The 16,706-nt window shown below is 32.6% G+C and overlaps 1 protein-coding gene across 4 annotated transcripts; it reads right to left on the bottom strand.

Moving 5' to 3' along the window:
* Positions 1-865: 865 nt before the first annotated feature.
* LOC148603018 (uncharacterized) lies at positions 866-16,548 on the bottom strand. Of its 4 annotated transcripts, XM_088551988.1 has the most exons (7): positions 16,464-16,548; positions 12,745-12,871; positions 10,202-10,395; positions 8,695-8,742; positions 7,696-7,877; positions 5,766-6,067; positions 866-1,000 (listed from the first exon to the last, which is right to left on the bottom strand). In XM_088551988.1, exons 2-6 carry the CDS (start codon positions 12,866-12,868, stop codon positions 5,788-5,790), a joined length of 828 nt encoding a protein of 275 aa, XP_088408114.1. In that variant the 5' UTR covers positions 12,869-12,871; positions 16,464-16,548; the 3' UTR covers positions 866-1,000; positions 5,766-5,787. The 4 variants fall into 4 exon arrangements, with proteins under 4 accessions (XP_088408114.1, XP_088408113.1, XP_088408115.1 ...); XM_088551987.1 differs by lacking the exon at positions 866-1,000 and having other exon boundaries at positions 4,800-6,067; XM_088551989.1 differs by lacking the exon at positions 866-1,000 and having other exon boundaries at positions 4,800-6,067; positions 16,379-16,516.
* Positions 16,549-16,706: the final 158 nt, after the last annotated feature.

The raw sequence follows: 16,706 nt of genomic DNA, 5'->3' as shown, positions 1-16,706 counted from the left end.
CCTTTTCGTGAGACCGAAATGTGCCGATTGATATCTATATGAACTATGTCAAAAATACCATTTTCATAACGAGCAAATTACTTTACTCCCAAAACCTGAAATTCTTGATAAGCCAGGAACAGTGATATATATATATAAAAAAATAACTAAATTATCGATTTAAATGCATCTGTAAAAATATCCAATTTTCTTATCCAACTTTCAGTTCAATTTTTGGGAAAATTGAAAAAAAAAAGCAATGCAGATTTTTTTTTTGCAGGAACTTAGATTTCATTACAGTTTACTAAAAATTTCGCTGATATTGGTACAAGATTTTTTCCAATAGAAATAGCTGCGCCGGAAAATATATTGAATAGCGCACCTTTGGGTATTTCACACATTTTTCATACTTGCATAAGTCATGATGAATAGGGTCGATAATTACACACACTTTGGGCTTCTACATTAAAAAATACCCGCTGTCATTTTTTAGCTTTACAAACGGTTTTACGCTGTGCTTACTGTATTGAAACAAAATTTAGGGATTAACGTATTTGTACAGTTAACAAATGAAACATGGAACTTTCATTTCGAACCATATTATCTACGGCACCGTACAAGAAAAAAAAATCTGCGGTGGTCCTCAAGGGTCTTGCACGAATTATTTAACAATGACAGCATATTCAATACAGCAGTGTCTAATTACGGCTGAAAGGCTTTTTGAAAAATCTTTTTGCACTGTTCAAAGAGATATACGATATAATTGTTACAAAGAGGTTGTACCCACCTGAATGTGTATGCGAACGGAGAACCACAAATCGATTATAGACCGGCTCTCACATCTCAGCTGTCTTCGATTATGTCCAAACGTGACTGAGGAAAATTACTCCACTATTGATTTTCCGTCGTCACTAATGATTTGATAAGAGAGGCAGATCTATATATATTTTCTCGGGGATTGGGATGGAAGGGTAGCCACTGCTCACACCTAATCCCTAGATTCCGCTTCTTGTCTCATTTTCTAAAAACAGTTAAGTGACTGTCTCTGAAACAATCAGGCTTGAAACATGGTATAAAAGAACCATGATTTTGAAATCAGAATCAAGGAAATAAGACAAGATTGGTAAACTGAGTTACAATTTCACTGAAATAAACTGGAAATAAACACTTCAAGGGCAGATAAATCGATCTGTCAAAACCTTATTTTTCTAGCATTTTATTGAAACATTTCTGGGCAAATCCAGTGATGCAGAGATCAATCGATGGTCTTTTCATAAATATATAGAAAGCATCTGTGAGTGAAATCATATTGTCATATCGGTGGGTTTTTGACATGCATGTTTCTGATTTGAGCTGCATTCGTATTTATAGAATTGAAAAAAAAAATAGTACATCTAGTATAACCATCCAAATCGAAAGCCATTGAAACAACAGATAAGTGTAGAATTAAAAAACGAATGCAAATAACATTTCCAAATTTTCTTATATTTATACACCTTGAGCGAAGTTTCAGCCTCGTCCCAACCATAAATCGTCAATTTACATGAATACATGATACAACTATTCCGTGTTTGAATATTAAGACTATTTTTACCAGGGCTTAGAGAGTAGTCAGAGATTGGTCTGGCTTATAACGGTTAGTTTGCCAGAAAAGCTGGGGACGTGAGACGTCAGAACTTGTACCATATCAAAAACACGGGATTTTGCATACTAGAATTTACAACTTCATTGGCTCTTGAAAAGTTGGAACTGGGTATGTAATGCAAGTTTATACTGTTTACAATAGTATGTATATGTTAATCTGCAGTAATTGATGTTTTAAAAATGTTTTGAAAACAAATGAGCCGCTGGACGTCAGAGCAATCTCAGACTAGATTTAGAAATGAAGCAAATCAAACACCAAGGGTACCAGCTGTCTATTGGTGTTGATGAGAGGTTTAGCATACCTCAATTCGCAAGATGGTTTGTATGTGTTACAGTCTGCAGTAAATGGTTTTGTAAAAAAAAAAACAAAACAAAAAGCTTACTTTACAGTGAAACCTGACTAAACCGAACCATGAATAATCAGAATAACTGCCTAAACCAAACACACATTTAAAGTCCCGTTCATTCCGTTCTTACGTATTTAAAACCTTGGTAAACCGAACACCAGGCTAAACCGAACAAGAGGTTCGTTGGGAAGGTTTCACTATATTATACATACCCTGATCATGATTTGTTTAATTTTTTTTTACCAGAAATGTCATTGACTTATTTTTTTTAAATATCTGAACTTGGATGTTAGAATAGACCCCCAACTTATGGGCAGATCCAGGCACTATGAAAAGGAGGGGTGATGCCAGCTGAGGTACCTCAGAAAAAGGGAGTACTGAGACATTATTTACCATTTTTTGTCAATTTTACATATGAAAATGAAAAATTTTCCAATAAAAAGAAGGGGTGCCACCCACTGCACCCTCTTGATCTACCACTGCATCTGATAAAGAAAAGGTAACGGTTAACTAGTTAAACTATCAAGTGTTTTCCCTCAGTGGAATTGCAGGGTTAATTTGTTCTCAGATCAAAACACTTTGAAAAGGAGGGGTGCCAGCAGAGGTTCCTGAGAAAAGAGGGGGTGCTAGAACATTATTTGCCATTTTTCGTCAATTTTACACATGAAATGACAATAAAAAGGGGGGCAATCCCCTGTATCCCTTTTGGTTCCTATATTTTTATATACTAGTAGGGTTGCATATTTGACAGTAGGAGCAAGCTCCTGTGAAGAAATATCAAATTTATTTCACTCAGTTAATCTCTGCAACAAAATCATTTTAATGTCAATACTTGATTCAAATCATTGCCATTTGTACTTTTAAATTACCAGTACTCGAATTTCCAAGCAGCAGAGCAAAATAGTTAATAAGGGTTTTGAACAACAGATGCTTAGCTCCCTTGTAATTGTGGTACAGATTACTGTTACAACATAAGAGGTTTGAATTCCATTTTTCGGTACTCCACCGCTAGAATGGCGTTAAGTCAGAAAATAACATGGCTTTGCTAGAGTAAATGGACTCAGAATAGAGCTTGCCAGACAACACCTAGTATTGCTGGATTATGGCACAGATGCATTTAAAAGCAACACATTTTTTCTATTGTTTTTATAAAAAGTTTCACTAAAAATAATCTAATAAATAAGAAATTACACAATAAAACTATTCAAAACATCTCAGTTAGTATTTCTAAATGATTAAAAACATGATATACAAAATTCAACAATTATTAGTTACTGGACAAGCTATAGGATAAAATTATGCATGATCATAGGTGAAGGAAGCAAAAACGTATTGGTACTGTTTTTATATAGGGACACGAGGTCTTACCTCAAAAATGTGAAAATCATTGGCACGACATACCATACCTGTCAAAATAATTGGTATGATCGGAGCAGTACCCACTGTAGAGGTTCCTACGCCCATGAGGATAATACTTTAGACAAACATTTCTTACCATAAAATATGACACAAATCTAATTACCTAAGGCATAAATAAAAGTATCAATATAGTCTTTTATTGAGGTCAATATGAGATTTTATGAACACAAAATGTTTAAACTGACAGAGTCTGAAGACTGAGGTTAGTACTGAAAAATCTCATAATGACCAAAACCAAAGACTAATTAAAATAACATAACAAAGAAAATGAAGGTGATAGCAAATCAATATTATATATTCATATTATATTCATTCACTGCATGAAATAATACCAAGCATTAATTGATAAAAAAGGAAGCATCACATGGTTTTTTCACTCAATGATTTAACCAAAGACAGACCCAAGGGACTATGCTCCACCTTATATTTGAAAATTATGGATGATAAAACAGAAAATTACTGGAAGTAACATGAATCGACCCCTCTTAGGCCATTCAGCCCCACCCCCCATCTTTTGGATTTGATAACTCATATGGAAATATAATGCATGAAAATAATAATAATTATGATAATCTTTCATTAATAAAGAGCTTTGCGGAGCACACAAACGTACTATTACAGCAAGTTAAACTCTGTTCACTTTGGGCAAGTGTGGACACAACACTAGTTTTTGACATTTAAGCTTAGGAACTCACGGTTCATTATAGACACAACAACTGGTTTGGACAAACTATAGCACAAAATTTTAAATTCAATTCATTCAGACCCAAAATAAAAAAGTCATTTTTGGGGGTTAGGCCCCTGTGACCCCTTACAATTCCAACATAAAAAATCAAAATTGGACCAATTATTTTATCTCTGCATCACTGGATTTGCTCAGAAATTTATAAAATGTTATAAAAATGAGATTTTTGACAGAGTTATCTGCCTTTAATATGTTCATTTACAGTGCATTTCAATGAAATTATATCTCAAATTACCAAAGTGATGTTGAAAATCTTGCCTTTTTCCCTCGATTCTGATGGTGAAAATAGTTCAACTTAACTTTCAGAATGGTGGGTTTTTTCATACCATGTTTCACCCACTGCCTGATCCTTACAGATATTGACACTTAATATGTTAAATCTGAAAACCTGTCTAAACCAGAGACTTTAAAATAATTCAAATGTATCTTGAACAGAACATATTGTTTAGAAGGCTAGTGGAAAAACTTTTGTAAAAATAAAGAAAAGTCATAACACTGAAAGCTATTGATTGCCATTTAAGATTGCAACATGGCGGGTGTTTCTAGAAAAGCAGAGGATGCTTACCCTACCAGTGCACCTGGTCCATGCTCCCAGTTTTAGTGGAGTCCGAGTTGCTTATTTGCTTTTGTTATTTTGTATGTATGATTTTAGTTACTTTATGTTCTTTGTTGTGTATGTCTGTTTTCCATGTCGGGTCTTTGTCCCTGGATTACATTCTTTTGATTACCGCTATAACCTTGGTTCCCTTGATTACTCTTCCATATGTTCTTGTCACAAGAACTTCTTAATTCCATAATTTCAGTAGAATTAATGAAAACAAAATGGCAGTGACACACTGTCAAATATATATGGTGTCTTACAATCCTACAAAATTTCAGCAAAATCTGAAGATAGCTGGCCATAACAGTAGCAGTCATTAAGTTGCAGAGGTGGACAGACAGGGACCAGAATGAAGTAGTTATGTTGTATTGTGGTAGAATCAATACATTACACTTTAGATCCAACCATTTTAATATTGGGGGGGGGTTGGGCTGGGATTTTTTTGAAATAATAAAGTTATACCAAATTTGGGCAAAATTTTTCCATGGACCAAAAAAAAAAATGATTCAATATTGCTCCATTACTTTAATGTAGTATTTCAAATGAAAAAATTTAAATCCAGCTGCTGCTGAAAAAAAAAGTAATCATTTTCACACTTGTGTGAAAAAAAAATTTCTAACTCAAAATAAAATCCCAGGCTCCACCCCCCCCTACAGAAAAAAATGGTCTGTGCCTTAGTAAATCACAAAAATAAATCAACAATAACAAGTACAGAACTTTAGTGGACACAAGAAAAATTATCTGCAAAATAAAATTGAGAGATTTAGTTAGTATTTAACAACAAATCTTGATGTCAACATTTCATTTTTAATATAAGAAATCATCTAATTGATAAAAGAAATATACTAAATTAAAAAAAAAAACCAAAAAACAACCAAACAAAACATTTTACATAGCCTCAAAAATAGGGAAAAATAATTTTGTTTGCATGAAATCTTGATCTTTAACAAGTTCAACACAAAAAAATTATCTTGCCACACTTGCCACATCCCAGGAGCAACATTCTACTTGTATTAAAACCACCCTTTACCTGATCTGCTCTGTGTTTTCTTTTAAATAGTCCAATCTATTTCAGTTTTCTTTCTCTTTCTCAACTCTTTATTTACATTAGAGAAACATTTACAACCTAACCATTTCTTGAAGGACAGTGGCGATGGATGTGCAGTTTTAATAATGGCATGTTTTGATGCATCAATCAGTCTCTCTTTCCTTTGAGCAAATCCTCCCCACAGTACAAACACAACATCCGAGCATGTGGTGCTGATGACCTTGATGACTTCATCTGTGAACAACTGCCAACCATAATTTTTGTGGGAGTTAGCTTTGTGAGCTCTGAAACAATACAAAACAGGAGAGTTACAAATAAATACATAAATTGCTAGAATAGAAAATCTTGTATGCTGTAGGCACTAAGTGAATGTTTCACACTGTTTTTAAAATGTTACATCTTCAATGAGTCTTACCATACCATTGCTCCTGGTCCATGCTCCTAGTTTTTAGTGGAGTTAGGGTTGCTAATTTATTCTTGTTTTTGTTAGAATTCATTTAGATAACTTGAAATATTCATGGTGTTATATCTATTTTGTAGAGCTTGTTTTCATTCTGTAATAATATTATGGGAATGGATACGGTGAATATGCCAGAGAGACAACAACTCCACTGATATAAAAAATGTAAGCTTATGGCCACCCATGGCTTGTCAATGAATAACAAGGAAACACTAGCACCACAGGGCTTCAGCTGGCCCCAAAACAAAATTAGACACATAAAAGTAAACTGAAAAAGAAAACCAAACAAGACATACGGAGATTAGAAATTCCTGACTAGGGGCAGATGCAAAAAATGCAGTGGAGTTAAAGGTGCACTATACAGTTGCATTAAGGTGCACTGCTTCGCACACCGAGTTACCCCCATCAAATTTTGTAGAACTTAAAATTAAATGTTTATAATTTGGTGGATATATTGTTTAAATGTAGTTAAGCATTTATACATACTGATGTAATATATGTAATGGTTAATATTTTTTCAGTTTGTTACCATGGTTACTGGATTTTATAACTGTTACAATAATCACTAAATTGCTTATAAATGACTCAAACATCCACACACCAAGGATTTAAAAAATATGCACTTTTTTATGACAAAACACTAGAAAGTTCTGTGTGGACTGCCTCAAAACAGCTTTATTTCAACAAAATGAGACCGAATTTCCAGAAATGACCTAACTGTATTGTACTAACTAAAGTACTTTGGCAAGATCACAATCTTCCCCCTTTTAAATCTGGTCACTGTGGAAAAAATGTTACACAATTAAACACACCTAAAAATCAGTTCTAAAAATGCCTTAGTCCCATTTTAAACAATGAATGTCACATTCTTCGGCCACACAACGGTCTCCTTGATTTTACTTGCATCAACGTGCAATCTTTGCATGGTCTGGTAAAAAGCCTCAGGTGTCAATTTCACAAAAAATGGGTCAAGACAGAATGAATCAGGCAAAATGGGAAAAATCAGAAACATGCATGTTAAAACCCTACGACCTGACAATATACTTTCACTTAAGGATGATTTCTCTATTTGAAAAGACCACTATTTGATCTCTGCATCAATTGTTTTGTTCAGAAAATAGAATGTTAGAAAAACGAGTTTTTTTTTACACAGCTATCTGCCCTGGAAATGTTAATTTTCTGTGCATTTCAATGAAATTTTAACTCAATTTACAGAATGATATGAAAAATCTTTTTTTCTTGATTTTGAATGTTCAAATAGTCAAATTTCACTTTCGAAATGGTGGTTTCTTTTCATTGCATGTTTCACCTACTGCCTCAATTTTACATAGACTGATACTTAACTACAGAATAATAAGTTAGCACTGGGTATGAATTTTTTTTTATCAAAAACAGATAATTTTCGTTGATTTAAAGGGCACACGCCCAACATATCCCCTTCATGAAACTTACGTTACAGTGAGTGTAGCATTGATCAGTAGAACTCCTCTTTCTGCCCATTTCTCCAAACAACCAGATATAGGTATGTCTGTAAAGTTTTTTATGTCTTTATCATTCACCAGTTCCTTGTAAATGTTCTTCAATGATGGCGGCAGAGGAACTCCTTCTGGTACAGAAAAGGACATCCCCATAGCCTAAAAGTAAATTATAAATTTCAGGGCCAGATCTAGACACTTTGAAAAGCAGGGGTGCCAGCTGAGGTTCCTCAGGAAAAAAAGGGAGGTTGAAAAGACATTATTTGCCATTTTTTGTCAATTTTACACATGAAAAGACAAATTTTCCAATAAAAATGGGGGGAGCATCCTTGTTTGAAATATTCAAATAAAATATATTGATTGAAAATAATTAGAGAGTAATTATAACAAGCTGCACAAAAGTAAATTATATGCCTGTTTCTATTTTTTATGTGTCCATAGACCCATAACCATTACCCAGGGCTGAATTACGTGGAATAACAAAAATGAATGAGGTACAAATTTGTAAGATCAAATAAAAAATGGTAATGGTAAAATATGGATTTGAAGAAATCATTGTTTTAAAATACCTCTGGGAATGTTTCTTCAGTACATGTGTTTAATTTGAAAAAAATGTTTTGACCCTACTCCATCTTCAATTTCCTTCAAAGTTTCTTTTAGATCTTTCCTCATTTGTTCACAGTGTCATAAATTGTAAACAAATAAAGAATCACCCAATGACAAAGATGTAGAAAACTGAAGAAAGCCAAGGTATGAAACGTTTTTTTTTTCTTTCAGAAGCTGAAAAAGATAATTAAAAGAAGATATCCCCAAAAATCCACTGAAAAGTCACATCTCTAATGAAAATCAAATGGCAGCTTTCCTTCAATATGTCAAATATTGTACTAAAAGTTCATTAAAATGTAATTAAGCAGTAAAATAAAAGATATCTACAAAAAAAACCAAAAAAAAACCAGCAAACTGTGCCTATATTTACCTGTCCATCATCATGGTAGGGATCCTGTCCTAATATCACAACTTTCACCTAAAAAATATGATACAGATGGTAAATAAAGTATAGTAAGGTCCTTTATTTCTGTTTTAAAAAGGGACTGATTTTTAGATGTGCTTAATTGTGCAATATTTTTTTTCATTATTGCGTTATATTATTTCCCACAGTTGCCACAGGAGTGGGAGGTGATCAAGCCAAAGAATATAATAATGCACTTAAACGTGCTGCATTTTTTTAAGCCTATCCCAAGTCAGGAATTTCTGGCCTCTGCATGTATTGTCATGTTTTCACATTCAGTTTACTTTTGTGTTGCAGGAGTATATAGGGGCAACTATTTCCCTGTACCTATGTATAATGTTGTTTTGGGTCCAGCTGCAGCCTTTCCTGTGATGTGAGGGTTTCCTCATTGTTCATTGAAGACCGACCCACGGGGGGCCATCAGCTAAAATTGTTCATCCTGATGGGTTGTTGTCTCTGACATTTTCACCATATTCATTCTCGTTATATGAGCAGAGGTTTACCTGTACTGAAATGAAAAAAATTGCCTGATAGTTATTTTATTTGAGATAAATAGTGGTCAATTAGCAACTTCTTGGGACCTTTATTTCTCATTTTGGAGTTTCAATTCTAATTTTTACTCATGAGATATATCCTTGTACAATGGACACAAAAGGACACAGGAACCCTGACACTGCAAGGATTTTCTGTTTCTATACTGCAATCCTAATAATTTAATCAAGTTAAATTTTTATACAACTTGTTTTCTGTGAAAGTTCTTTAATTCGTGGATACCAATTTTCATGGATAAGGGAAGAAACATAAATTCGTGGTTTTGAGGTATTCGGTATAAACATCAATGCAAATCTCTTTTTTGTTGGGAACAAAATTTTGTGGTTTGACCTACCCATGAAAACCATGAAAATTGGTACCCAATGATCAATAGTACTTCACAGTATTACATTTTGTACATTTTTTCCCCACTAGTGGCCTACTGATAGTGACACTACGATAAACGGATAGTTCATGCAAGGTTAGGAAAGTACACAGATCCAAAGTTTTACGTGACCATATGTCGTCAATAAATATACTTTCAATGCATTTTGGTTACTCAAACAGAAAGATTGCAGTATAAATGAATTGTTTGTGGTATTTACATGTTGCAATTTAATAGAAAAATCAATATTTCGTGTCAAATGCTTACCCTTCAGGGCACCTGATGTAACTCCCGTTTTTGTTTTGTTTTGTTTTGTTTTGTTTTTTTTGTTTTTCGGGGGGGGGGGGATTTATATTGCTAGTGCTTTGTTTTTTTGTGGAGAGTCTTGTTTTCCTTATCTTCAGTTTTTATGTGTAATTTATTTCAGTTGTTCCTTATATTGTGTATAAAGATTATCTTTATTTCCTGTGTTCACGTTTAGGCCATGTTTTGACATATTTGAATGATCCCACAGCTGATGCATCGTTATTTTTTAGCCAATATCAAAACCTTACATACCTTATCAAGTGGGGTCTTGTTAAATGCATTAAATATGAGTTCCTTTGGAGGAAAAATCTGTAGATTTTGATCATAGTCCCTCTTCAAAAGGTTTTCCAAATTTTCGAAATATAATTTCTGGAACACATTCTTCAGAGCATCAGACCAACCACCATCAGTCAAATAGGATTGCAGTTTGAAAGTTTTAGAACTTGCTAAAGTGAAAGAAACATGATGTTTACTTTAAAAAAAAATACCAATCATATATATTGCAAATTAGTGTCAGTTACAGAGTTATCTCCCTTAACTTAGAATTCTACAGTATATTTCATTTTATTTTTATCCCCTAAGAGCACACGTTATATGTAAAGCCACATGTCAGTTTTCTGTGAACTATAAAATTTTAAACAAAATATCAAAAATGCAAATATCTAGGCTTCCCAACCATGAATCACATTTTGCATGATTCTTACATGGAGTGCAAAAAAAAAATAATCATATACAAGAAATACTCAAAACCAAAACTAATGAAACAGGAAGTCAAGTCTATCACAGAGAGGTTCTACCATTTGCAATAAGGAATGAAGCCTTAATGTTTATATATTTTAAAATTTGTAAGACTGCAAATTTTGATAAATATGATAAACAAGAGGCTCCCAGGAGCCTGAATCACTCACCTAGTTAAATTTGCCTTTCAAGGGCAATGAATTAAACAAGGAGTTGCCAAACAATTTTGACTCAATAAGATTTCGGTAGGATTTATCATAAAGATCAGTTCAGCAATTGAAAGTTTTTTTCTATCTATCATAGTTTTCTAAATATTGGCTGAAAACTAAAAAAAAAACAACACACATTTCAAGGGCAAGAACTCTTACAAGGAGTCATCTGACAACTTTGATCCCTTGGAGACTTTTCTGGCCTTATAATGAGGATAATTTCAGCAATCGAAATAATTTGGCTAAACCTTACGCCTTTGGCCAGGTGAGCTAAAATCTGATATACTTTAGGGTCAGACAAGACTGAGTACTGGATTAATGAATATCCTCTGGGACCTTAGGTCCACCAGCAATGGCATCAAACACGTAGTTATAAATTACAAAAAAATACTTGTCATATATATTGTAAAATTTGATATGCTGTACATGTGTTCCTCTCATCAGCAACAGTAGAATCTATGCAAAGGAAGGTGTATCTTGAATACGTAAGTGGTGAATTCTGGAGAGATCCAGAATTTGAAACCTTACACTTTAGAAGGAAAATTTTTGTTGATTTTGTGCAAAATCAGGGCAAAAATGAGCAAATGGTAATCTCAAACAAACATCCCCCCTTTTTATTATCATAATAATTTCAGTATTAGAACCCCCTTTTATACTAATGTGTAATTTCTCAATCTACATGTGCCTTGGCCCAATAATATGGCATCTTCAAAATCCTCAAAAATAACAGAAAATAGTTTGCCTTCAATTTGGGAGATAGTCCTTAAGAACATTCACATTTAATGATAATCCCTAAGGACACCTTAAGCAACAGGATATTATGAGATCTTCTGTGAGTAAATTAAGCGTAAGTTTTTGTAACAATCAGGCAAAATGGGGAAAAGCAGAAGCCTCACCAATCTTACAGTATCATTTCACTCAAGGATGCTGTCTCTGTTTGAAAAGAAAAAGACCATTATTTGATCTCTGCATCACAAATTTTGCTCAGAAATTTTTAACAGAATGTTAGAAAAATGAGGTTTTCAACAGAGTTATCAGCTCTTGAAATATTAATTTTTGGTGCATTTCAGTGAAATTCTAACTTAATTTACCAAAGTGGAAAATCTTGTCTGTTTTCCTGATTTCTGATGGTGCAAATAGACAAATAAAGCTTTTAAAATGGTGTTTTTTTAAGCAAATGTTTTACCCACTGCCTGATTCTTACAGAGACTGACACTTAAAAGAGATCAACATTAATGTTTAATTTAAGTTAGTTCTCTTCTGGCAGCTACTTGGTGGGAAACACATGAATGTTCAAATAATATTTGGGGCAATTATGCCATTTCTTACTATGTTGTTAAAATTATGATGACATTTAATTTCAGAAAAAACATGAAACTTACCCTACTGGTTCATCAAGTGTATAATCTAAGTTTCCTGATTTGTTTTTATTTTGAGAAGTCAAAATGGCGTAATTAATCTAAAATTTCCTGATTGCCGACAGACCACAGTGTTATATTCATAGCTGATCAGATTGATTACCGGGTACTATTAACCAAACTTAAAATTTGTTATTTGACCATAAAGATTTGAAAATTCTTAAAAATACAACTGTCCCTTGTCAAATATCATACAACCATCTGTCAAACGATGAATTGTGGTTGAAACTTGCCACTCCATCAATCTGCCCACACTTAGGATCAAAAATTAATATATTTGGGATACAGTGTTTGTCATGATGAAAGGAAGCTTCTAATATTTTTTCTTATTGTTTTCCCGTTTTTTTTTAATTAAGTTTGAATGTTTTTTTTGTTAAATCACTTGATACTTGTTGAATTTTATCTACTGTTTTGACATCTACTTTCGTACCTGGTGTTGCTTTCACTTCTGATTTGGACTTTTTTAACTTGGCTGCCTTATTTGCCTTTCCTCTTTTTACCTCCGGTTCCTCTTTAGAAACATCTGAACTTGAAGTTGCCTTTCTTTTTGGCATATTCTGTAAAATAATTAAGTACACCAGTAAGCAATTAACTATGTATAAAAGTAACAAGCCCAATACAATTTCTTTTTTTTTGAGTTTTAAGTGCCTCTTTCTATTTCATATTACTGTTAAAGTACTTTAATTTATGGATACCAATTTTCGTGGATCAGGGAAGAAACACATGTTCAAGGATTCTTGAATTCCTGGTTTAAGTGGTTTCAGAATACACATCAATGGGATTATCTTATTCATTGGGAACCAAATTTTGTGGTCTGGTCTACCCACGAAAAGCATGAAAATTGGTACCCCACAAACAATAGTACTTCACAGTACTTTGTTTGACTGGCATATTTACACAAATTCACAATATGCCATTAAAAGCTGGACATAAAAAAATAAAAAATACACTTTTTTTCTGTTGGTGATGATTTTGTAACTTAGGGATGCTCATGGTACTGTTACCCTTAACCAGCTAAAGCAGTTTAAGTAATACTCCAGCTAAGAATCATGCAAAATGTGAATCACGGTTGGAAAGCCTACATTCTTTTTAATTTTTTGTTAAATTGTTTAAAATGTTCTAGTAAACAGAAATTAACATGTGGCTTTTCACATAACCCTTGTTCTTAGGGGAAAAAATATATAGAATGAACTGTAGAATTCAAAGTTATGGGAGATATCTCTGTAAATGACACTAAAATACAATAGGAACTACAGAATTTTCAAAGTGAATTATCAAATACTACTAAGAGGAGACAAATTGGAATAAATGATTATACTTTACATCATATAGACCTATAAAGCAACTTAATTACATTGGTTGACATACCTGCCTACAATGTTCATAATTACTTTTTGACAAAATAAACTATATCGAGATAATGTTTTGAGATGTTCCATATGTGTAAAGGTCAACTCTATTCACACTGACATGCTGGTCAATTGAAGGAAAATAGCCACCTGCATGACCTATACACAATACAATGTAGGTGATTTAATCCTTGTAAAATAGACATTGCCCCATACCCCACACAGCCTGTTGTACCATGCACATCTAGGGACCAACGTTGACACATAATTCAAGTAATTTTAATGGTGGATAGACAATGTTTCAGACCAAGTTTTGCAGAAAAATGCCCAAGTTCAGCCTAACAGCTGTCACTTCTACAATTTTTACCTAAACATAACTTCCTGACAATATGCACATCCCAATATGGTAATCTAACACCCCATTAAGTTTTATAACAATCCTGCAAGTTTTTGAGGAGAAGTTGCAAACAACGCATATGACCAAGTTTTGCTGAAAAAAAAACGAAGTTCAACAGCTGTCATTTCTGCAATTTTTGTTAATTTAACAAAAATTCCTGACAGTATGCACATCTCCATGTGGTTATATCACATCCCAAAAAGTTTCATAACAATGCTGCAAGCCGTTAAGAAAATAGTTTGGCAAGACAGACCGACGGACAGACAGGGTGAAACCTATATACCCCACAAACTTCATATAGTAAGCAGACCATACCAATTGAATCTCAGGTGTTTGTTTTGGCACTCTCTACAGAATTGATAAAATTACATGTATACTTTTTAAACCATTTTCCGATGTATAAGTACATGTATTACCAGCGTATTATTAATATCACATTTTGTATGGAACTGATTGCACGTGCTTGGGTCAGAGGTTGCCGAAACTGAAACCTGCCTGTTTCATCAAAACAATAACAATGGTTAAATTGCTCGCACTCCATGAAATTTTAAAGTTTTAAGTTCAACATAGAATACTTCCAAAAATTCCCAAACCTCTGTATGCCATATTATTTAATCCCTTTTAGAAATGTAGAAAATACAGACAGATCCAATCAATCGATATTGATTTATTGTCTGCCATTTCAAAACTTCCAAAACTACAATCATGTGACCAAAATATGTTATGTGTCACAAAAAAAAACTATGGGAAGCCTGATTAACAAAAAATGAATGTTTTCTGAGGATTAGACAAATTAAGATATCAAACATTTCTTCCCTTATCTTTTAAATGTTTTACTTAGAAAAATTCAATAGAAATGATTAGATATGCAATATTTAACGAATGAAAAATTCATAATGGACAAAATTAAGCAAATTTGGGATATTTAATTATTTACAGATATCTCCAAAATGAAGAAAAAAACAACATTACCCTGATGCTTTGAAATCTGCCTTCATGCATTATTTTGTTAATAATATTTCCATTGTATGACAAATAATCAGCATTGAAAATTTAAGATATTTTTTTGTTTGACAGTTTTTTTTATTGAGTTTATTAAAATTAAATATGTATAAATGATTTAATTTTCAAAGTTAGCATTGATTAAAATGAAAAATAAGTTGCACAAAAATGGTATATAAAATATTTTTAAAATATTTGAAAATTTTCATGATTTTTGAATTTTAGAAATTAGCAAGTTCGAATAATCTAATGATAGAGATCACCTTGCAGTATATCAATTTGAAGTGATCTAAAAAAAATTCTGGATGATTTCAATTCTAAATAAATTTCAATCAAATAATTAATTGAGCAAGAATTGACAAAAATAAACATCGTTTGAAATAATTTGCCTTAAAAAGCAAAGTGTTTAAATTCCCCCCAAAAAATATTTCTCAATTAGCAAATAGATTCTATATAGTCATTTTTTTCCAATACTACATGTATATTTTCATCACTAAATCATATACTAGCATATAATTATTTCTATTTATAAAATGGAATTGTATTGAATCTCATATGGCTCCCCATACTTGTTTAATCTCTCTACCGATGTAGGGTACGACAACAATAATGGCGGATAGTTAACATCTGATTTTCATTCACTGGTTTCATAATTAAAAAAAGACAAGAATGTGACATAATATACAGAAGTGGAAAGTAAAATGTCAGAATTTTATTATACATGTAGGAAAGTTCACCAATCTTATTTGTGATATCATATTCACTATTTTGCATACCATTAAGTGTCAGATTGGTTGGCAAATAAATAACTAAATAAACAATTGACAATTTCATGATTAGAATCCTGATTTTCAAAACTTTATAACTTGTTATTTGATATCCAATCTTGGTTCTGTAAAATGTTGCATTTAGATAAAATAATTCATATTTTGATATTTTGATTTTTAATTCATAATTTATTACTCTTTTCTCTTGAAAATCAATTTTAAAATGATATTTATCTTCATAAAAAAAAAACTATTTTAAAAATTTCATGCTCATATAGTCTAATTACTGAATATTTATTCGAATATTCCATGGATAAAAGGAGTTTTATTGGCAGTGGAGGGAACCAAAGGAACTTTTTAATTATCTACTTGGGAGAGGAGTTCGTAAAAGTGTTCGACACTTGTTCTCCAATCTCATTATTGCTTATTTTTACTTGCTATTGATATGTAACATTACTGAATAAAGTACTGTTTACGCTAAGTTGACTAACCCTCAACATCAAAAGTCAGGTCTTATAAGATATTTATTATTATTTAAGCCTAGTTTACTATGGGAAAATAATTAAGCCTTAACAGGAAAGGAGAAAAATTAAAGGTTGGTTCATTTTTGGCCCAACTGAATATTGACACTAACGAATGGTATCACAAGTGACAAAACAAATGTTTTTCTCTGAGGCTCAGTAAGTGTTGTGCAATGTTAACCGGAAATGACCAACAACACCCAGAAACGAAAGTCCGATAAAAAAAAGTCCCAAATGCTAGGAGATAATGTAGACGTTGTTGTAACATTTTGCGACATCTTAATAACATTAGAAGAAATCTGTTTTCTTTTACCAAGATGACGTGCCACTTTTTGTAATTGAGATCATCAGTATAA

The sequence above is a fragment of the Perna viridis genome, chromosome 11, assembly GCF_037379345.1.
Source record: "Perna viridis isolate PV_CMFRI_1.1 ecotype Kerala chromosome 11, ASM3737934v1, whole genome shotgun sequence".
NCBI lineage: Eukaryota > Metazoa > Mollusca > Bivalvia > Mytilida > Mytilidae > Perna > Perna viridis.
The sequence above is the reverse complement of the archived record's forward strand: the minus strand, read 5'-3'. Positions and strand labels throughout refer to the sequence as shown.